At 41.1% G+C, this 23,955-nt stretch overlaps 1 protein-coding gene across 1 annotated transcript in view; it reads left to right on the plus strand.

The window, feature by feature from the left end:
• The first annotated feature begins 915 nt into the window (after positions 1–915).
• Positions 916–23,955, plus strand: part of myo10l3 (myosin X, like 3) — a 55,755-nt gene continuing 32,715 nt past the window's right edge. The window contains exons 1-2 of the mRNA XM_051404903.1: positions 916–1,206; positions 16,613–16,711. Of these exons, the coding sequence (XP_051260863.1) occupies positions 1,186–1,206; positions 16,613–16,711 (120 nt within the window). The 5' untranslated portion in view covers positions 916–1,185. The remainder of the gene's footprint in view (positions 1,207–16,612; positions 16,712–23,955) is intronic.

Genomic DNA, 23,955 nt, shown 5'->3' on the forward strand with positions numbered 1-23,955 from the left:
CAGCTCCTGAGAAAACATTTGGGTCATTATCATGTTAGGTGCTTGACTTTCTTCACCAACCAGTTTCCCTCTGGCTCTTTTGCGTTGTACACCAGGCTTGTCTGAGCTTGTAAAACAAAACAAAACCATAATGAAATCCCATGAACATCAATACTTAAAAGTGAGTCTTCCAACTAGTTAGTCACTATGTATCATAGTAAACAAATATGCTGCGTTATTAGGACAGGGGAGTGAATGATCTACTGGGAATGACTGACTGGGTAGCTATAGTTGTTGTTTTTTTTGGAAAATAAGTCTCAAATGCATCAGTGTTTCATTTTTTCTTAACTCACATAAAAGAACCTTGTAAAATACAGTCTGAAATTAGTTCTTTTGTTTGTTTAAATCAGGATATTTGATCAAAGATTAAATACAAATCGGATGCCAAGACTTTAATGCCACCTTTCAGTACTTCACAATTGGATGTAGTGTTAGAGATATATAACACTCTATTCATTTCCACCTTTATCACAAAATGCCTCTATTATACAGCATTTAATAATGTCCTACCAAAACAAAGCCTACTTGCTCCCACTGATCTGCCTCTTCCTCTTCCTTCTCAGTTTATTTTTCCCAAAGGAGGAAGTCAAAATAATTCTCATTCTCAGTTTTGCACATACATATTTGGACATAACTGTGAGTGAATTCACTATGCTGAAAACAATTGACCTGATATCTTTAATTTGACAACAATTCCTCCCTTTGTACATTGATTCCTGTCTTAAATAATCCCCCCCCTTAAATGTGCACATCCTTTAAAACCATTAGACCCTTTGTAGAAATGGACACAAAGAGGGCGTATGCCGAGGGGAGGGCTTGGGACCCTGCAGGCTCCGCCTCTCTGCATAATGTGCCGGGTTCATTGAAATGACTAGACAGCAGAAACACACAGCACCACAGAGGCTGCACGGGACACTCAACAAACTCCTCTCAAGTGTAAGAAAATAGGACTGCAAATATGACCCCGTTTCTGACTGGAAGAGTCTTTTGAGCAAGGGGACGAAGAGAAGATTTATTTATTTATTTTTACTTAATCTTAAGGAAGCTGATGGAAATCATTTGGGAATACAGCTTCCTCTCCTCCTCAACTGTGGTACCCTGAACTCAGACTACAAAGGGACGTGAGGTCGGGCACTGCTGGTTAAAATGGATACATTCTTTATGGAGGTAAGTTAGACCGCTTTCCCCACACAGAAAACATGTATTCTTTTTTACTGTATCACCACTTTTTAACGTGACTCCTATATTATTTTGCGACCGCGACGGTTTTTGTTTTGTTTTTACTCATTTTGTGTTTGTGTGCGCGTTTCCGAGCCTGGCTGTCTTCAGATCAGTTCCAGTTTTAACCCCCCACCCCTCCCTGTAAACTAGCAGTTAACTTATCACCTAAAAACCAACACTTTTTCACATTTAGTCTGCTATATTTGTGATGCATTCCCAGCCATTGATATACAGTAATATCCCAGACTAGCGGTAGTGGTGTGCATGCACCGGGGCTGGTCTACAGGATGCAGCTGTAATACCCCAACAAGCCTCGGATACATTAAAGAGCACTATTCAAAAATCCTCCTCCTTCAATTCTGCCCAGATGATCTCATTATTGACCAACAAAGACAAACAATCACTCCATGCACTCATGTGAGAGCCTCTTTGCCACCCTCTGAGCCTCAGATGAATATTCCCTCTTTTTGTAGTTTTATTGCAGAGAATCTCAGCCCTGAACTGCCTGTAAAAGCTGAGAGTGTGCCCATATAGATTGGATGTGTCATCTGCAGATCGGCCCAGACACAAACACACACATGGAGGTCGTGTAGAAACTGGCTATAGGTCTGATTTGTCATCCTCCTCTGAGTCAGAGGGCACACACACACACACACACACACACACACACATCACAGAAAGACAGACAGACAGACAGACAGACAGACAGTCTAAGTTATGCGAGTCTCCTCCACTCACAGTCCCTCCACTCACCTCCTTTATCAACAGCATCAGCATTACTTGACTCTCAGTGATGTGCTGTATTGTGACTCAGTATTTCAGAGGTGACTTCTGGATTATGCCGTCAGTGCTGCTTTCATGCTCTTACAATCTCTTGTCCAAAGGAGAAAGTTTAGCTTTAAAATGTTTTTCCGATTTCATTATCATGGTGTCAACAAGTGAGTTTCCCTGGTGTTGGATCAATAAAGTTTATCTTATCTTATCCAGCTGTGAGTTCTACAGAACCGTTGTGTAATGCTGTTGGTTTCCACATAACTACGATGGGGGAAGTACTAAATTCTTGTCATTTTTGGCAAGAAAGAGGTTAGACTTATTTACAGTAATATTTCTCTACAAAATACCCATAAAGGCAGAACCATGTCGCACCTGAAATGTAGTTTTTCAATGTTCTGTTGTTTAAACCAATCGTGTAGGGAACAGATTGAGGTGAGCTGGATTTTGAGTCATAATCTGATTTTATTAGAGAGATATCCTGTACAGGGGAAGGTTATTATTTCAGCTCAGCTCACCTCAGTCGAGATCATTGTTGAAATGTGTGTCTTTCGTCCTGAGCCAACTGTGTGAGATATCCCAAAAGATATATCTGGGCTGCAGTAGTTTTTTTCCCCTCTGAGTGGTATATGTAGGCTAAATTGCTTTTCATCCTGTGTCACGATGGACAGAATCTATTAGGGAAGAACAAAGTTTATATGTGTAATTTGGTTAGATTGTATCAATTTGTAGTATTTATGTGATGCTGTCAGAAGTTTAATTAAGTGTTTGACATTGAAAATGGATACTACTGTCATTTGTTGCTTCTGTGTTAGTATAACAAATGGGATAGCCCATTTTGACTATACCGCAGTGAAAATATAATATCATGGAGGAGACAAATTAACAAAGAAACATTTTACAATATAATCCACACAGTTCAGTACAATAATTCCAATGAATCCAACCTTTTGTAATGCTTATAATGATATTTTTGACACGTGTCAGGGAGGTGTTCATTCAACTCTATTGGGAGATCTGATGTTGTAGTTTGTAATGCTGCTGGATTATACGTGTTAAAGGCATTTCAGCTGACATGAAGCAAACACTACCCATTTTTTATGAAAAACTGCATTAAAATAAATAAACTGTTCTGTTTTTTTTAATGACTGTCGGGTCATGGAGAGAAGCCATCATCCTCTGTGCGACAAGCATGGATTTAATTAAGCAGGAATTCTGGAAGTAAAGTAAGAAGAGGATTAAACTCAACTGAGTGAAAACAAGTGCAATGGGATAAATCTATTCATTACTGTGTATCCAGAGAATCAATCAGACTGATTTTGACAGCTAACATAAAATAGACGTCAACACATAAATGATAGGATTGTCTTTTTGAGGCATTTGCATGTAACTGCTTTAACTGTGTTTTAAATCTGCTTCTTTATCTGAGACGATTCGCTTGCAGATCCGGTTTATTGATTTATCTCAGTCACTTCGTCTCGTTCTAATCTAGAGCCAGCTTTCCCTGTCACATTTCTGTTTATGATGGTGAATATGGGGACAGGGTTAGTGGGGCAGAGTAAGAGGAGTGTCAGGTACATGGGTGTGCGCTCAGAGGAAAGCCCATCCTGTCCATCAGCGTGGCCTTTCCTCTCAGGAGCTGACACAACACCATAAAACCCTCACTGCCTTGACTCCACACCCAATCCGTCCTCTGAATGGATGTGACCCACTAAACACAGACGAAAACCTGATGTGTGTCAGAGATCTTGTCTGTGCCTTCTAATGTCTGCCAGGCAGACCGGGATTGGTCATCCTAGACTTTCATGTCAGTAAATATGATCCCTGTATGCAATCTATTCCCACAAATAGGCTTGTGTGGCTTTGTGTGTGTGTGTGTGTGTGTGTGTGTGTGTGTGTGTGTGTGTGTGTGTGTGTGTGTGTGTGTGTGTGTGTGTGTGTGTGTGTGTTTAAAGATAGATTTATCTCCCTTCCTCTCTTTCATCTCTTCGCAGATGAAAACATTGTTAGTTCACACACAGTCACACCTTCACCCACAGAACAGAACCTCTTAGATATTGTCTTTCTGACACATCCTGTTGACGAAGTTGAATCCCAGCTATGTGCATTTCTAAACTTGGTAATCAGTTCCTTTATAGCAGCAGCTGCTACACACTGTAAAGCCACATGAGGACCTTTCCGCACCCGTTAACTCCTTCCTTGCATTACACACCAAATTCCTTTCTCTCAAAGATACTCGGACAGAGGGAATCCCAGATTCCCGGCCCTGACCCCTGACATTCCCGGTCATGGCCGCCTGTCATCCGTGCATTGTAGAGCTGTGGTGACAAGGCTTCAGGTTTCACACCGTCACCACCGCCCCACACACACACACAGCCAGACACATTCAGCCCACCCTAAAACACCCCTTGCAGCCCTATGTGCTGTTAATGTCTAGGTCTTTGAAGCCGGAGCTGTGGATCGGCATGCTCCGTAAGCATTCTCTCTTAAAATGGGTAATGTGAGAAAGGCCAACCTGCTCCGGAGGGTGGACTATTTTTCTACTCAGGGTCTTTTCTACCCAGTTGTCACTTCCTCCAGCTGCCACTTTAGAGAGCTGAGAATCTGAGATCATTGCTCGTCACTTCCAGCCTTGCAGACGGATGGTTGAGTAAGGAAGGAAGTCAGGAAGTAAAGTTAGCGTGTAAGGAAGGAAAAGTACAGAAATGGCTAATGGATCCTGCATTCCTTTGGATCTTTTCTGTCTTAACTTGTTGTTAAGCTTGAAGTGGTTACTGTGTGCACTATCACATTGAATTAGGGGACTTTCAAACAATGCTGTAAAGAGTCTTGAAGCTGTGGTGAATTAACAGCGTTGGTTCTTTATGAACAAACAGAGGGAGGTATTATTAAGGCAGTGCTTTATGTGTGCGTCAGCAGAACTCCTGCAGCTTTGGTACAGTCTGGAGGTGGTTTAATCTGTCACAAGACAGGGACTAATTACCAACAGGCATTGTCTGACCACACACCAAATAACATGGATAATCCTCCCTCATAATGATACAGATGCCTAGTGTTAGGGGAGGTGGTTTTAACCTAAATAATTTTCTACATTTTAATTCTGCTTTGAAATCAGAATCAACTCTTTGTAATGATAATAGTCTGAATCTGGTATTTTCTCCTCACTGGCTTGTGTTTGCATTGCTTGTGTCTCTATCAGTAACCTGACCCCTGTCTATCAGCGAGCTGACCATCACATGGGGAGCTCAGTGCTGTGATAACCTCCTGCTGACACCACGCTGTTGACTTTAGCTTTAACCTGCTACATCACCAGGCTTATTCAGACAAAGCTGTCTGTGTTTGCGGGGTATACAAGGAAAATAAACTATACTTATAACAAATAATGCAGTGCTGGAGCTTGTCTTCCTGTCTATTGTTAGCTCGTGATGATGGACAAACAGTTGCTGTATGAAGTGACGTGACAACTTTTTCATGGAGTCTCTGATGGTGATCTTTGTCTGCTTGTCCGCCCAGAACCAGCAACGTTGAAGCAAGAGTTTGACGTTTTGGGAATTACGCTCATAAGGCCATATATAGTATAGCTTTACAGTTGTAGCATAGAGATTGGAAACAGACTTTCAGTGCCTGAAATAGACCCTAACCACAACATACCAAACCAAACATGTTATCCATTTAACAAGGACATTTTCAGTGCAGTTTTCTCAGCGTTAAGCTCACTATATGTTTACACACGAATGCAGTTACGCAGGCATTAGCCTACCTTTTTACTAGCCATATTTCTCCCCTACTCTACCTGATTGGTCCTGATGCTGATTTTTTTTTCTAACCATCTCACTCCTCATGCCTAAACCTAACCAACCAAACCATCAAAGGCAATTAACGCACTACCCAATCAGAGCAGAGTAGAGCATGTCTACTCTAATCATTAATGTAGTGCTGGCTCATTTCAAGCATTGGAAACAGGAGGAAGCAGCTCACTAGTTAATGTCTTTATTTGTTTAATCGGCATTTTAAAAAAGTATAAAAATGACAATTTGGGGTTCTACAGGGGGTTATGTGAGGAACTCTTTCCTGGCTGAGAATGTGTTAATAAGTGAGTTTTAGATGTGCTGGGAAGTGGATTTTGTTACATTTGAATAAAGCAAGGCTAGTGGTTTCCCTTTGTTTCCAGTCATTGTGCTAAACTAAGCTAATCTGCTGCTGGCGGTAGCTTAATCTTTACCTCAAAAACAGGAGAGTGGTATCAGTCTTCTCATCTAACTCTTGGCCCGGAAATATCCCAAAATGTTGAACTATTCCTTTAATAGTTGACCTTCACTGACAACCAGCCTGATTCTGGTTTATCAAACCCTGTTAGTTACACTTCCTCCAGTCTCTCATGGTGTTCAACAGAAGAAAGATTATATGTTCACAAGACACATCTCATAAAAACACACTAGTTGCGTTTAACCTTTTCTCCAACTCCCATCCTTCCTGCCCTGTGTGTGTGTGTGTGTGTGTGTGTGTGTGTGTGTGTGTGTGTGTGTGTGTGTGTGTGTGTGTGTGTGTGTGTGTGTGTGTGTGTATCACTATCAGGGCAGTCCTGGGTGTGTCATTCTCTGAAATATAAATCACCTCTGGGCACTTGGGAGAGTCACAAATCTTTAGTCATCTCAGCCCAGTTTTGACGAGAGAGAACATCCTCGACCATTGTCTGCAAAGTCTGTGAATTTAAAGTGAAATGAAGAAAGCTTGTATGGATGTAGAGCAATAGCAACAGGGACATAGAAAAGTTCAGTCATTTTTAATCAAGTATATTGTAAACGCTTTGAAATGAATTAAAGGAATAGTTTGACATTTGGGGAAATTCACTTATTCCCTTTCTTGCCAGGAGTTACATGGGAAGATTAATACCACTCTTATGTCCTCTAGTGTTGTGTGTCGGTTTATGTGCTCGACTGCTAAGCTAAGCGAACCAGCAGCTGGCTGTAGCCTCATTAACGTACAGATATAATCTCAAAATGTTGAACTATTCCTTTCACATCTCAACCTTTTGTAGCGAAGTGATAAATTGTTCGTACTGTAGGCTGACTGGATGTTTATGTTCCCTGTGTGGCCGCTGTTTGTGTTTAATTCAAAGTTTCAGGTATGCTGTCTCTTCCTCACGTCTCAATACGATTTTCAGTAATGTCTCTGTAAGTCCCCAGCAGGTGAATGTGGACTCTCCACAAACAACACAATTATCTTTTTTTTTTTACCAGATTTGCGTGTAGTGTTGTGCTGCAGGAGAGAAAATTTATCTGATGGCCTTCATCTGGGCTGTCCTACCTGACAGACACAGTGAGCTGGTAATGAGTGTGGCTTAAATCCTCTCAGTTCAGAGGTCTCATCTGGAAGCTTAATAACAGCCAACCTGTGATTACTGCTCCCAGCCCAGATGTTGACTTTCCTTTTTTTAGCCCCCTATGATTACTGTGCACAGAGGCAGCCTATTACGGGAGTATGTGTGTGTCTATACACACACTTGTCTGTATATTACATTTTCCTATGTGTGTGAGTTAAACACATCACAACATCCACAAGGGAATACGGCCCAAGTTTAAAAATAAAATAAAAATATGTTGACTCCCTCGTGATGAGGTTACTGCTACAGTAGTAATTTCAGGACTAATTGCATGACGAACACGCCGCTGGGCCTAAGTACACATCTCACACTTCATGACTGCTGTGGCCCGGAGAGTCTAACTGGCACCTTGGTGCTTAACAGAAGAAAACAACTCAGCATGGCACAATCCAAAGTCATGACCTGTTAGCGTTCCCATCCATTCTCAGTTTGTTTTATGTGTGTGTGTGTGTGTGTGTGTGTGTGTGTGTGTGTGTGTGTGTGTGTGTGTGTGTGTGTGTGTGTGTGTGTGTGTGTGTGGTTTGGCCTGAGGTTGTTTTTTAGGATCATACACTGAGATACTGAGACTCACATGAGGAGGAATGTGCCGTGTTTTTCAAGACTCTATGTATGTTTATCTCTCCCACTTGAACCCGACCTTCCTTCACTTCCTCATCCTCAGACAGAGAATAAAAATCTCCACATTCCCCATCAGGAGAGAATTAGCAGCAGTTTTTCGTAGTTTTTGTTCAGTCATTCCTGAATGGAAGCACTGCAGCATTGTATGAACTTCCCATTGCTATACAACCTCATATATGTACTGTATGTCCAATGTGTCCAATCAATCTGGACCACAAATGCTCCAGCCCTCCTCACCATTATATATTATGATCTTTAAATGATGCGTGTGCTTGCACAGTTGGTGATGCAGCGTTTGTGTTGTAGTAGGTACAGACTGCTGTGAAGTATTTGCATTAGTCTTATTATCGATTACTCTGCTGACTTGTTTTTTTTTTGAGTAATGGAGTAATCATTTAGTTTGTGAAAGCTGCCGATTCATTTACTGTCGATCAGTGACTGACTAATGGTTTAAGGTGTGTGTGTGTGTGTGTGTGTCTGTTGTTAGCAGTCTACAAAATGGCAAAAATAATAACAATACCCAGAATACATCCAGAGGTGTCTAATTTAGAATTATATCAAAGAAAGAAAAGGAAGCAGAAGCTCTAAATTAATAATCAGTATAATAGATTTGTGTCATTTAATGAATCATTAATTTGTGTCAACTATACCACACGTTCACAATTATAAACTGTGTAAGACTGTGAACCAGTAATGATCAATCTGGGACAGTGTGAGGTATGAGCAAAGGTCAACTAACAGGAGCCAGGTCACCTAGGGATGGCTCCACTCAACCTTAACAACCACTCCGCCACAGGGCGTGTCCCAGATATCTCACATGGTCAAACACACACACGTCCTCTGACAGTCCCAACTGAGCAGCATTCCTGAAATATCTCCGGGATTCCTGTTGTGTGACCCCATAACAGTCCACAGATGAGTACAGAGAGGGCCAGATATGTAGATGACAGACAGGAGGAGGAATGTGTCAGGTCGCTCTTTTAGATATTCAAAGTCATAAAGCTTAGCTGACAATCCAATCAAACATGCAGTAATCACATCATTTGATGCCCCCATCGCCCCATTTTGTTGTCATAGAAAGTATCATAACTTTCAGTGCAGGATCATACTTATACTTTGATCAGTCTAGTACAGTAGTGGAAAGAAAATATGTTCACACAGGATAAGGATGTAAAGCGAGATGCTGTGTCTGTGGCACAGTGTCAAGTGTTCCTCTTCTTTCTGTTGTGCTCCTGAAGACATAATTTGTTATGCAAATTCTCTTCAATACACTCATTAGCAACATGGCAGATTAACTACATCAGATGATGATGGGGGAGGTGCTTTTTTTAACCCGAGTTACCCCAGTTACCCCCCCCAACACACACAGAAAGACAACTGACACACACACACGCACTGCCAAACACACACAGACACACTCATACAAATAAACACTTGCACGCACATAAACCTGCATATTCGCTTCACTTGCTCGATGAATGTGGTGACTGAATTGTTCAATTTAGTATGTTAATGAAAACAGCTTAAAATACAGTGATGACAGCAGTTCGCTGCGGCCTTGCATGTGTTTGATTTCCATTAACCTAGTGGCACAGTTGAATTTACAACTTTATCATTGTCAAACCTTCTGCTTTATGAAAACAGTCTTTGAATATGAAAACAGCATGGGTTGCCTCACAGTGTTAACCAATGAGGCTGCTGCCTCCAGGCCATCCCGCTTTAAGCCTGTTTATAGCATCCTCAAGGGGGGGTTTCAGGCAGCTCCTTGGAGTCAAGAACAATTGATGAACTGCACCCTCCACCCTACTCCCCTTTTTCCTCTCACTCCCCCTCCACTACAGACTGGGGGAAGCCCTGTTCCCCATGGGACTCCTCCTCCTCCATTAGCTAATTTCTGATCAGCTGCTCCCTCCATCATTAATTCATACGTCTTCCAGCACAGATGCTGAAGGGTTGCCTTTAATCATCTGATTTCTCCCCTCTGTCACACACCCTGCCCTACCCGGCTCTCACCCCATGCTGGCTGCGGGCACCGACTGCACCGTGTGCAGCAGGCTGGCAGATGTGACAGTGGCAACGAGGTAACAAAGAAACAAGAAAATGTAAAAGTGCAGTGCAGAAGCATTGTATTAAATCACTGTTAGTTATTCTTTATTTATTCGTGATGCTTCTCAGTAATTATATACGTGACGAGCATGTTGCCAGAGGGCTGCATGACTGAATGCTTGGAAAATTGGTGCAAGAAATTTCCCTCAATAAACACTGCTGAAGAGCTCTTGAGAATATGCACTTAACCCCTTATTGGCCCAGTGGAGCTGTACAGCAGTAGAAAAATAACAATAAAAGCAAAAATAAAAAACCAACAAACATCAAATGTTGCCGTAATAAGATAATAAATAACTGCTTTGTTTGTGATGTGAAATCATATGCAGTAACTTTCAGCTGCGGTTTTGCTGTTAGTAGGACGTACAGCTTTTTTACCCCACTGGAAAGCTTGTGGCCAAAGACCCAGAGGGACCTTTGCCCAGATTCCCCTCCCAGCTGCATTCAGCCCATTTATTTAATCTCACCAGCTACTTGGCAGATTCGTCCTCATTCCACTCACTCAGCATTCAGGAGATTTGGTTACAATCCCTGAATTTGGCTCCCTTTTGAGGGACAAAGCAATAAACTCCTGCATTGTTAGCCTACCTGTTGTTGTTTTGTTGTTTTACATAAATCCCTGTGGCTTTATTATTCCTTGCAAATATCCATTACAACTAAATTAAAATTAAAATCTAATTTCTACAAAATGTATAATTTTCAGCTGAAAAAAGAAAAATCCGCTGGCCAACTGAGCCCTTTTTTCATGTTTTATCTAATTTTGTTTTCATCTGTAGTCCAAAGCCATAAAAGTCAGAAAAACTGGGAAATGTTACTCGATTTTTATGGTTTTAACATGAAAAAGCAATATTTCAGTGTATTTTGAGTTGAACATTAGGCTTATTTCACTCTCTCTGTCACATTCACACACATGCAGGTATCAATATGCTATTTGTCCTTATTAAACACCGTCCATCCAGTCAGCCAGTGTTCTGGACTGCACATCTGTCCAGACACCATAAGTGAGGTCACAAAGGGTTAATGACTTGGCCTTATGCCTCTCTGTTGTTATGATAATGCCTTTGCGTCCTGGTATTTGAGGTGTAAATGGGGTGCTGGACCATAGTCCCCCATATAAATGTGTTTTTTTGAACATCTGCCTCTTAATGAGAGGCAGCGGGCCATTGAAAAGTTGGAGTTTATCTTGGACAAACATGATTGCAAATAATTATTAAAAAAACGTGAATGAACACACGAAAGCAAGGACATTTGAGAGGGACAAGTGAAAGCAGCAACAGCTAGAGTTTCTTTTGGACAAAAATGTTCCTGGTTCCTGTGTTACGTTTATCCTCCTCCACATCTGAGCACAACAAATGAGACGCTTGTCAGGCATCCAGCTGGATGTACTCATCTCTCAGCCGGGCATCGGTCCTGGCCAGCAGTCAGCCCTCACCTGCAGCACCGACAGCCGCTCACTGCTGTCCGCCGAGCAGGCGTTCACTCACCGCTCCTTGAAACCGCACTATGAGCCGAGAAATTGGCTTATCATAACTAACTGTTCAACCCTGTCCAAGTCAGGATGAGTTAATTAGCTTTCTTTTGTTCTGGCTGATGCGATCACCCGATACTGCCTGCGCTCATGCTACGCCAGACAGCAGAGAAAGAGCCGTGGCACCTTGTACTGTGTATTCTCCTTAAATATTTAAGGCTCATTCATTACCAAATCTCTGAGTTGGATGTCATTATACAAGCTGCAGAAACTCAAGCCTCCAACTCCGGGATCACATCATTCAGCCCGAGTGGTTTCTGTGTCAGAAAGCATGATGGGACGTCAGCGTGCGGCCTGTTTTGGTGGATCGGATTACTATTGTCAGCTGGTTCTGCCTCAGCAGTGCTACACGTGCTCAGTGACATGCGGCATTAAGAATTTGAAATTAGCTTGAGCTGGAAATGTCATGGCAGCCGTTCAGCTTTTTTTTTTTATGGAGCTATTAAAACCTCTGGTTACCTGAGGCATTGGAGTGCTGATAATTAAACACAGTGAAAGCTGTAAAATGAACACCTTTCAATCACTCTTATGCAAGATGTACACACGCTGTTTCACTGGTTTAGTCAGTGGTCAGTGGTTAGTTGTGCTGCAGCAACTGATTCAAGTTTGGAAGACTTGACACGAGCTGATACCCATGTCCCTTTGCGTCCCAGCTGGCCTTTGTTTGGGATATTTCCGCCTGGTTAACTTCTGAGCTCTCAGTCAGAGGTAGTTGCCTTTGTCCTGACTTAGTGATGGAGCTCCTGAGGATGGAGGGGACAAGGGGGAGGAGTTTTGGTGAGACCATCTGTTGCTGAGACAATTTATCTCTACTTTATACCCTTCAGCTTCAAACACACACGCAAACAGCTTTCTGGAGCTGTCGAGTCAATGGACAACCCCACCACTTCTACAAACTTCAATTTTATTGGCTGATTAGTCATCCAGACAAATCCCTGTGTTTATTTTAAAAGGCAGAGGTAAATGTCAAAATATTTTCAGGATTGTAAGATCGTTCCCTCACAGCTAATGGGCTTTATTGCTGACTCCTGACATTTCAGGTGAACTTTACTTTGACAATCGATCAATGTCTCCTCATTCTGTGATGACTTGTGGCAGCGGTGAACTTTTTAAAGAGTTAAAATCGTATAAATGTGAGCTAAAAGGGATTCAGTGGCATCTAGCGGTGAGGTTGCAGATTGCAAGCCATTTGAATACAGTTCAGCCTGAAACGTCTTTGGGAGGGTAAGGGATATTAGAGAATATTGGGATGCTGCAGTTCTTCTTAACTGGCTGCCTTTCAGATTTATTGATGTTATTTTTTGTGTGTAGTATTGTCTACAGTCTTTTTTGTTTGATTTTCTCCCTTTTTAAGTTATTTTTAAGTCTTTATTTTTGGATATAGTACAATGTTAAAATGAATAAAAACTGAAATGACAAATGATAAATGATTAGTAGAATCTGATACATGCACAAAATAAGACTCGTACAGCTTTTTCTTTTTTGGCTGTTTCTGCCCAATTTTGATTATAGTGCCTGGTGGGCACTTCTCCAGAGAGTCAAGTCACTCTGCACAGACGCTGGTGCAGTAAGCCAATCCAGAATTAGCATCTTTATGGGCCAGCTTGTTGCTGACTTTTGGTTTGGTTTATAGTGTGCCAACTAATTTAATTAACCAGTTATTATGCTGATTGTTGGGTCTCTTAATTCCTGTTTAAGAACTAGAACTGTGTGCAATGAGCACATTGTTACCGAGCTTCTCTTTGGGAAAGTCCTTGTTCATGTTGAATGGAAAACCTCTGAGACTCTGACTCAGCAACTGAACCATTTAAGGCTAGTTCTTGGAAAATTGATATTTGCGTCACTGAAATTGAAGCAATACCGGGATGTGGTGTATAAACGCACAGTATTATGAGCCATCCCACTGCTTTCATGTTACAGCCTGCCTGCTGTTTTGTTCTGTGTAACATCTCATGTAATCTGCCTTTTGTCACAACCTACTCCCTGCATATTTCTTTACTTTTTCAGCTCCACTGTTGCAATTATGAGTACAAACAGCCAAGACAGCATGTACCAGCAATATTCTGATGAATTCAAGCCCCTGTGATTTCCAGTTACATAACCGAATCTGATCTTCTTAAAATCTATAGAGTAAACACCATTAATCTCCTCACTGGACCTTAGTGCACTCACGTGAAGCAGCTTTTCCGCTGAATAGGCCATGCATGCCATGCTGGTACCAGGCAGACACAGTCGGTCACTGGTATGGAAGTCCCCAATCGTCTCAAACTGAATAGAAACTGGGGTTATATATGGCCATGTGTTCAGAAGTCTAACCTCTGTTAGATTTTTGTCCTGATGTTTCTGTTTGTCTGCCTCTTTTTCCAGACAATAGGAGGCGGGACATTATCAGGTGCCTGCACCCTTCCTCTTTCCCCTCCCGCTCCCCCAACCTCAGCCTCCTCCTAATTTACACGACCCCCTTTATGCCACTCACCGCTGTCCCCCGTGGTTTGAGAGAGCCACATTTAGCTGCCCTCCATTAGCCGACTGAAAGGAAAAATCCTTGATGATGGAAGTGGGTTCGCAGACTGGCTGGTTGAACTGAGCGACCCTTTGTCCAAAAATGAAGCCTGAATCACAAATTAAAGAAAAGAATAGAGACCAATCATCACTCTGAGCTGTTGAGCAAGTTAATTTAATGGGCTCAGAGTAATTCTTTATTGACCTACTTTCCTCTCAGATTCAGCATTGTAACAAGGAGATTTCATGTAAATATATTGTGTATTAAACAAAAGCATCTCGATCTTTGTTCTGACCCTGGTGGCAAACACATTTGTGCTCCGTGGATGAGAGTGTGTGTGTGTGCACACGTGGCAGCCTGTTGTTAATAGTTAATGAGGATTGATGTCTGGAAGTGGTGACCTTGTATAAGGTTTCCTAGTGGAATCCATGCATATTGATCCCTTCAGTTTTATGCTCTGTTGGACACACAATTCCCTTTTGCTCTCTTTTCCCTGACCACCTCCATGGTGGCACTTGTGATGACTAATGTTGTTTTGCTGGTCAAAGACAGGTTTACAAGAAGAGGGTGACTTTCAGGGCAGATGACAAAGTGCACAGCCTATAAATCTGAAATCTAAAAACATTCAGTTTCCTTTACAATACTTATAGCTCAGACCATAGACACAAGAAATACAAACGGGCTTCTTAATGGAAAAGTTGGACATTTTGAGAAAAAGTGCTAAAAGGTAAGTGAGAAGATCACTCTCATAATCCATATCTCATTTTTACTCTTTCTTTGTGCAGTTTTAACAAACCAGACATAGTGTGTTAACTGGAGAACTTTAGAGGTGCTGGTAGTTTGTAGGTCTGTTTTGTTACCGTCAAAGTTAGCCAGGCTAGGCGTTTTCCTCCTGTCTTTATGCTAAGCAAAGCTAATCATCTACTGGCTGTAGCCTTATATTTAAGGCCCTGTTTTTATTCCTTCACAGTCCTTTCATCTACCCCTAAAGAAAGCGAAGAAGTGTATTTCCAAAATGTAAAATGTCATAGGTTCACAATTATAATTATATTGTTTAACCAAAGGCCACGTTTGTTGTTTTTGTACAAATGTGGATTTCATCATCCTCAAATATTTACAGTTTAAGACAGGACAGGCATTAGTTCACTACTAGTTCATTACAGTCATTAAAACGCAGCCGGTTCTATTAATGTATCTTCCACTTCTGTAAGGAAATGACAGTCAGTCTGAGCAATCAGCCTCAGATTCCTGTTATTGCTCCTGGTTACTGAGCTGCTAACAAACATGTCTGGGAAGGTCAGTGACTTCACATTGATACACAAACACAGGAGACCAGGCCGCCCGGATCAGCTGTAGTGCTGTAGTGCTGGCTCTGCCTGGAACCAGGATCTATTCTCGGACTGTGGCGAGAAGTGTGTTGTGGTTTGCCTGATTGAAATCTAGAAAATAAGGATGGTTGATTTGCTCAAGTGACAAATGCTCATTTGGGGTCATATACTTCTATTTTATGGAGTAAAGTAGCCCTCACAACTAAAGACTGAAAGCCGGTTTGACAGTTTTACAGTGTGTGTATGACTCTTGAGTGGTAGTTTTAGTCTCTGACACACCCTCTGCATGCAGGCCTGGCAAACAACTTTGCTCTACTAAAATTCAATGATAGTTTAATAAGAGGATAACTGTGCCAGTTGTGTGTGGTGAGGGAGTAGCTATGTGGCAAAGAGTGGTGAGCAATGCTCAGAAATGAGAAAAAAATGAAAAAAGACTGAAGGAAGAAAACCAGAGTCCTTGCTTTTCTAGAAGAATCTCAGCTGTCTCTTCTAACTGGGTAGCGATTACTCACCTGGCACATTTACGTTACACCCAAATGACAAGGGATATTTCTTTAAAGTATTTCTGGGCTGCAGAGAAGTAACAAAGTACAAATAATTTGTTACTGTACCTAAGTATTTGTTTCAGGCGTCTTTACCTGAGTATTTCTTTTTCTGACAACCTTTTACTTTCACCCTCTACCTTTTTACACAAATATCTATACTTTATACTCCTTATATTGTCAAAACAGGCAAAAAAAACATCAAGACCAGTGCATATTATGTATGACAGATATGACAAGGTGAAAACTACATGAAATGTCCAAACAGAAAGTCAGTGAGGGAGACTCCACCCTGTTTAGAGTTTCAGCTTTGCACAGAAACAGACGATAGAAATGTCCCTTAGACAAACCAAGAGAGTAGTTTTTAATTTTATACTTTGAGTACATTTCAGATTTTGAATATCTGTACCTCTGCTTGAGTAAAGAATGTGTGTACTTCTGCCACCTCTGCTGGGTTGTACTTTCCAAAAATGGTCTACATAAGCGACAAGCACATGAGCTACGTTCCTAACATATGACGATATATGAAGCCTGTGTCCAGATGCTAATGGTGTTGTTGTGGCTATTGTGTTGCAGGGGGCCCGTGTCTGGCTGAGACACAAAGAACAGCTCCTCCCCTCCACCGTCAGCTCTTGTGATGATTCGTCCCTGGTCCTCACCACCGACTATGACAAGGTAAAAAGATGTGTTTTTTTCCCCCGATGAAGCATTATTGCTGCCAATGATTCACTTTTAACCATCCCAAACTCTCATCTGCCCAGTGTTTCTGCACCATGAAGCATTTTTTCATTAGTATAAGGACTGTACCAGGCTGGCCCAGTGTGTATGTGAGAAGGTTAATTGTTTGCACATGTGTTTCATGTCGGGGCTCAGCGGTAGGATCAACACCTTTTGTAATAAAGTAAGAATGACAGGAATGGGGTCCTTGTGTCAAGTCATTGGCCTGAGCTTATCTGTTTGGCAGTGCATGGAGGTCTTTGTGTCTGGAGGAAATCCTGTTCGAGACAGAGAAGCAGAGAGATAGGGAGAGAGAGAGAGAGAGAGAGAGAGGGAGGTGGCGATGGATGGTTAAAAAATAGTTTCATATGTCTGCGGGTCAGAGAGTGTAGATCAAAAATGAGCTTCCAGTTACCATATTTATCTTGTGGAATGCCTTTGTACCGAACAAACCCTGTGAGCAGTGTGTGTGATAGTCAATTAGCTCCATTTGGTAAGGTCAGGGCCTGGGGAAGGAACAGGGTAGGGCCAAAGGATTGAAAGGATCTTAACATACAACCGTAAGCCAAGGCCCTGTGTTATTTCTTCTCTGGAGTCCTTGACTGTTCATATAAAAGAAGGGTGACGTATGAAGCAGAGGTCGCCAAGCTGTTGAGGTGCAGCATCTTTTTTTTTTCTTTTGTGGAAATTAAGGGCATTTAGCCTTAGATGCGGTGAGTCTTATTCTACACTGGAGTATATATATATAAAACAAGAACGTAAAGAGTTATAAAATATGTGTATTATAAAATATGTGTAAGAGGGAACTTCTGAACTCATCCATGTGCCCTCAAACGGAGCATATTTTTGTAATGTTTCCATGGTCAGTGGTTGGGATTCTTGTAGTGTGAGAAGTCAACCATGTGTCAGAGGGGCAGAGATGGAAACATCATCTATCACTGCAAGGAAGGATCCACCACACCAAGTCGGAGGTTGAAAAATGAATCAGACCCCCACTTAATATGACCAGAGGGTGTTGTTCTCAGTCCAAAAACATTTCACCACCGTCCGTGGGATTTAAAAAAATAACATTAACGTTGCGTCACAGTTTTTTGGGGGGTGAACCGGCAGTAGGATCATGGTGCTGCAGCTGAACTGAAGCTGGTCTCATATGATCTACAAATGCAAGCTCAAGATGTGTTGGTCACCAGGCCAGACACATGGATGTCTTCTGTGTGTCCTGAGACTCTGCAGCCAGAATGACAGGAATGTGTGACTGAAAAACAGACTCCACCTTCAGGATCACCGGTTGACCTTATGTGATCCTCTGGTCCTGGATGACATATCTGCTGAGGTTTATTAGCATTTCCTGATTCAGTGGTAATCTTTATTTAACCCAGCTCTGCTAGTATGTTAAGGCTATTATGTTTGTGTTATCTGTCTGCCTGTATGTGTCCTGATGTTTTTACACGCATGTGCAGTGTCAGAGTCGGTTTGGTAAATGTGTTCTGGCAGCATTTTCCTCCCCAAGGGGGGTTAGTGGGATATACCATTAGCCATTGCTTCATTGCTCACACTAAAGTGTAGCTCCCTGCCTGAGTTCCCAGCTTACAGACTCAAGAGAGTGTCTTTACCCACCCTTCCCCGGCTTTAACAGGCGGACCTGGCTGCTGTCACATTAACCATCATATCAGCATTCATCACTGTCTTGTCCCCGGTGCACCACAGATCTGAGTGGGCCAGTAAGATATACAGCAGATACACTGAATCTGAGAGCTAAATGTCTTGGAGGTTTGTGTGTGTTGCAGTGCATCCATCCATTTGTGTGTGTGTGTGTGTGTGTGTGTGTGTGTGTGTGTGTGTGTGTGTGTGTGTGTGTGTGTGTGTGTGTGTGTGTGTGTGTGTGGGGGGGGGGGTTGTGTATGTTCTCTGTGGCCAGATGGCACCAGCTGGATTAACAGTGTGTGAGTTATCCCCAGAGGGGCGCGCATGTAAAGAAAAGCAGGAAGAGGCTCTGTCACCTGAACTAAATAGCTGCTTCTGGTGATGTCATCCTCACCTTAATCAGGATTTACTGATAATCGATTCATTGTTAGTTATTTTTTAAAGAAGATTTCCTAATTAGAGTTTTTAAATTGTGATAATTTGGGTTTTTTTTCTTTATTTCATGTGATAATAAACTGAAAATCTTTGGGTGTCTGACTGTCAGAGAAAACAAACAATTTGATGATGTAAGATTGGGGATTGTTTACTATTTTCCAAACAATTAGTCAATGAATTAATGAGGTAAACTAGACCTACCTACCTTCTTCTGATTTGGTTTTAGAGCTGACTGGTCTTACCGCCCTTAAAAAGACATTTTCTTTTTCATCTTGTGCACAAATAAAGAAATACCTGATACACAAAGCCCTTTGTTTACTCTTTGGGCAGATGCTTTATTTTCAACAATTTCTCTTTAGACTGAGTGAAAGAGATTCAACTCAAACAAAGTGTGATTTCTGAAGTTGTCCATGGCCTGTAGCCATACAGTCTGTGAGGTTTAAAATAGGCCAGTCTTTTCTGGATTATTAGTCAATGGAGCCTTTATGTGAGTGATGTGGATTCACGAGTGTGCTCACAGAAATAACACAAACATTATTGTGAGCAGCTGCGTGTGTGGTAAACAAATATTTTCAGGATTTAGGTTTCCTTTATACCATGTTAGGGAATATCAATATGAAGATTCAGCAATTTTCTGTGTTATTTTTCCTCATTAATAAGCCTATCTCCCTCTGACACCCCCCCCATGTCCCCCGGGTCTGGGTGGGATCCCCCTTCAGCAGATGGATTCACTGTAAGACAGAGAGAGAGTCAGACAGGGTAAAAAAAAAAAAAAAAGGAAGGGAGGCAGAAAACAGACAGTGATAAACATAACTGTGTTTGTATCCACAAGCCTGTGATTTTGTATCTGCCCCTGTGTCATTTTCTGAAGGCTTGAATATATCTGCCAGTGAAAGTCCACTGAGCCACGAAGCCTGACGCCGCCTTAATGTGAATATTCAGTAGAGCTGGTTGAACAAAGCAGCAGCAGGGTGTGGTTTCAGCGAGGAGGAAACAAAAGGAAAAGAGCGTCACAGCTGCAAGAAAGTTTAAAATTCAGAGGGCTGCTATAGTCTGACTATATAAATATATATATTTGTCTGTTTGATGCATTTTAAATTACAAGCAGGCAAATTCTCTGTTAAAGTATTTCATGATTTCATAATTTATCACGACTTACTGGATGCAACTCATGTTTGTTTTCATTGTCAGTTAATCTGCTGATTATTTTCTCAATTAATCGATCAGTTGTTTCTATGAAATGTAAGGAAGACTTTTAAAAAATGCCTCTCATGATCAACAAATTGTTTGTTTTTGTCCAAAACCAAAATGTGTATCACATAAGACAAATAAGACAAATAAAAAAATACAATTATCTAAATCGTTTCTGATTATTTTCTAATCGATTAATCATTGTAAAAAACTGTTTCTGATCTACTATAATACTAATTGTGCTGGAAAGATTTTATTTCACCGTATATTTTATTGTGATGTTTGGTTTTTGTAAATGTTTTATTAAAGAAGGAAGGAAGGAGGATATCCTGGCAGCTGTTAGCTGTAAATAGCTCCAAGACTCAAAGAAAGTTAAGAATTTAAATCAACAAAAGTTTCAATCAACATTGAGTACATTGTGTGCTGGTGTCAACACCAGGCTCCATTTGGAGAGGATTGATTTGTACAGTGAACATTTTCACTAATCAATCACGAGTCACATGTTGTTATTAGCGGCATGAAATTATCCTCAGCCCACTTAAATCATTAACATTGATGATGCTGCTGCGTCCCCACGCGAAACAGGGATTGCAATAATTGCCTGACTAAAATCATGAAACAATCGCTTAAATTAGAGCCAGTTTGTGCTAAAAATACATTTGATTTGTTTTGTGGGCTTTGATTATGAATTCAGAGCAAATCTAAACTGGGATTTTATAGTTTTTTTTTGGAAGCTGGAAATCAATATCAGTAGATACACACAGTTACATCACTGTTGGGTTAGTCAGGCTTTTGTTAGCACGCCGTCTGGGGGGTTTTGATGCTCTACAGCTCCTGTAGGAAAAATGTTCCAGTGTAATTGTTATAATGGACACTACGCAACATTATTGCACCTCCTAAGCACTGAAATGGAAAGAGTATTAGTCTGTGTCAAGACCTTATCAGCTCTCATGTTCCATCTTCCTTTTAGCCACGTCTACAGGATGTTTGATTAGTCAATAAATTATTTGGAACTAATTTATGAAGACAAGGATAAATATTGATGAGAAGCGCTGTGGTTGTGAGGACAGACATCAGTGACTTTTCTCACAGGAATGAAACCAGACAATAAAAGCCCACAGTGGGGCAAACATCTTTTGAAGCTGGAAACTCTCAGCTCAGTTTTCCTCTGAGCATCTCTCATGTCTCAGGTATGAGAAAGAACCCGGGGCTAGCTCTGTGAAATCTGAACACTGAATTATCCGAAGAGGAACCAGAACAAAGGTCCCGTCATATAATGTAAAGACAGACTGTAGAGTATCTGCACCCACCACACACACACACACACACACACACACACACACACACACACACACACACACACACACACACACACACACACACACACACATATACATACACACACGTAAAAATGTGAGCAAATTCCCCTTTCTCTTGCGTTATATATTTTTCTGGAGCAGTGAGGTCTCATTGTGTGTTGGGCTAAAGCAGCCATATTTGTTTTCCTCCTGTGAAACTTAAGGTCCTCACTGGACTCGAGAGTGTAACATGGACCTGTAGTCTCTCCCAGTTGTTTGTTATCCTGTATTATCTTCGCTCCCAGCCACCTCAATGCAACTGTAAACTTGGGAATGTAAAAAATTGCTAACACAGGCAGAATTTCTTTGGTTTGTTTGATTGAGTGTTAGACATAATGTCTCTCCATCAGAAAGTGAGCTCAGACCTGGAATATCATAATATTTTCCATTTTACAGCACATTATTGTTAATCAAAGGAAAGCATAGATTGTTAAAAAAAAAAGCTTTTAACATGTTATTTAAATATTTATAAAATATGATTTACAGGGTTTTATCAAATGCAATACCATATCCAGCAACAAAGGAAAACATCTGCTCTCAACTGCTTTTGGTTTATCTTTAAAGTGACACTTTATCATTTATTAACACATTGTTCCTCTTAAAAATGAAATGTTCATATGCAATAAAACCCACACTTACTCAGTTGAGGACACTCAGAGGTTTTGCCGCTACTGTTTAGAGAGAGGGGCGACCGATGGCCAATATATAATGCCGATATCAAACAAACAAGAGTAATGTATATTTCCATTATTCCATATGCATTCAGATCTGATATACATGGTTATCTAAGCCAGTAATGTTGTAGTATTAATTAATGAAACACATGGGGTTATTCTATAGATTTCAGGTATTTAGGGGAGAGCGGGGTACAGTATGTGAGAAGCAACGTCATTCAACATAATATATATATAATGCTTATGTGTTAACATAAGACGATGGTGACTGAGAAAATGTAGGCAAACGCTTAAAGCAGGATGCATGGGAGTTTGAGAACGGGGCTGGAAACTAACTTTTTCATCACCTTTCCAAAACTCAGAAAAGGGAGAACATCATTCCACATCAGCCACACTGACAAGCCTGTCTGACATTTTTGTTTATCGTTTTGTGAACGCACTCATCAGCCAATATATATATATAACTCCAAATGCTAGATAATCGGCTCGATTAATCGGCCGACCTATTATCTAGATTTATCTCTCTATAGCTGCTACAGCCTCTCTGACCGCTAGCAATATGGTGGCAATTTTAGATAGATATTGCTGTGCTATGGCTCTTCTCTACTTTTGCTACTGTGAATTGATATTCCAGCCATATTTTTTTTTTTTTGCTTGTCAAATAATGTGCTGTTTTGTTTCACTCTCACTCAATATCAAATAAATACAATATGTTGTATGACGACACAGTAATCCATCAGAGCCCAGGTGTTGATGGTGACATCAATCACACTCAGTGAGTGATGTAATTGAATGTAAAATGATAATACTGATTAAGGATGTAAAACAAGTGAAAAGCCCATTTGATTTATTAGTCAGTCAGGCCCTGCCTGGTGAATCAGGGCCAATTTGCCAGACAGGAGAGGGTGGGGTTAAAGCTGAATGTTTAGGGACATCTGGCTGTAAATCTGCAAGCTTCTGCTCTAAGGATGACATCACTGCACGTGTTACTTTCCTCCCCGAGGTTTTCACCCTTTCACAAACCCTAATACCACAAAAACATGTAGCAACCCACTGATGACTGCATTGTTATTGTGCTGTGTGTCTCAGCACACGCCCATTCTCTAATGGTCATCTGAAAGAGCTGAAATGGACATGATGACTGTGAGACCAGAGTCAGTTTATCATCTCACATACTTAAAAGGCTTTCCCCCCACACTTGTATAGAGATTTACTTTAGTTAATGTATTGTAAGAAGATGAAAAAGATGGAATCCACACATCCTGTACATATCAATGCAATGATTTATGAATACAGTCTGAACACTGCAATCTCCCTCAGAGCTTTACATATCTATAATGTGTAGGATGAGACACATATTCAGTCTAACATAAAGTCTACAGTCACATATCTTATCTTTAAACAGCTGACTGTTATATGTTTACTCTCTCAAATAATTGTATTGCTGCATGAGAAGAGGAATTTCCATAATACTTAACAGTTGTGGCACCAAAGCATCTTTGATCTGACAATAAAGACAGTAATGGAAGATCTTACGGCTTTCTCGAAATGCCATTGACTTCTATTAAGCTGCACAAATCAATATTTGTATGTTAACAATGGATCAAATGTCTATGTGTAAAGACAGATAATTATCACCAGCCTTTGTGTGTTTGCATCTTTCTGCTCATTCTTTTACCGTAATCCCACTGCTCTTTTCAACAACCTTTATTTAGTCTTTAGCTTAAAGCTCTGATTAACTGCCTGTACACTGCAGCACCAAACATCAGACAGACAAAGTTAGCACTGGCTGTTCAGCCTAATGGAGCACTTAGCAGCTAAGACGCAAGATATTCCCTTAAGGAGTTGATGGAGACCCAAAAACAGAGCTAAAAACAGAGCTGAAAGGACAGTGAATGTC

Source organism: Dicentrarchus labrax, unplaced genomic scaffold (genome assembly GCF_905237075.1).
Source record: "Dicentrarchus labrax unplaced genomic scaffold, dlabrax2021, whole genome shotgun sequence".
NCBI classification, from domain to species: Eukaryota; Metazoa; Chordata; class Actinopteri; family Moronidae; genus Dicentrarchus; species Dicentrarchus labrax.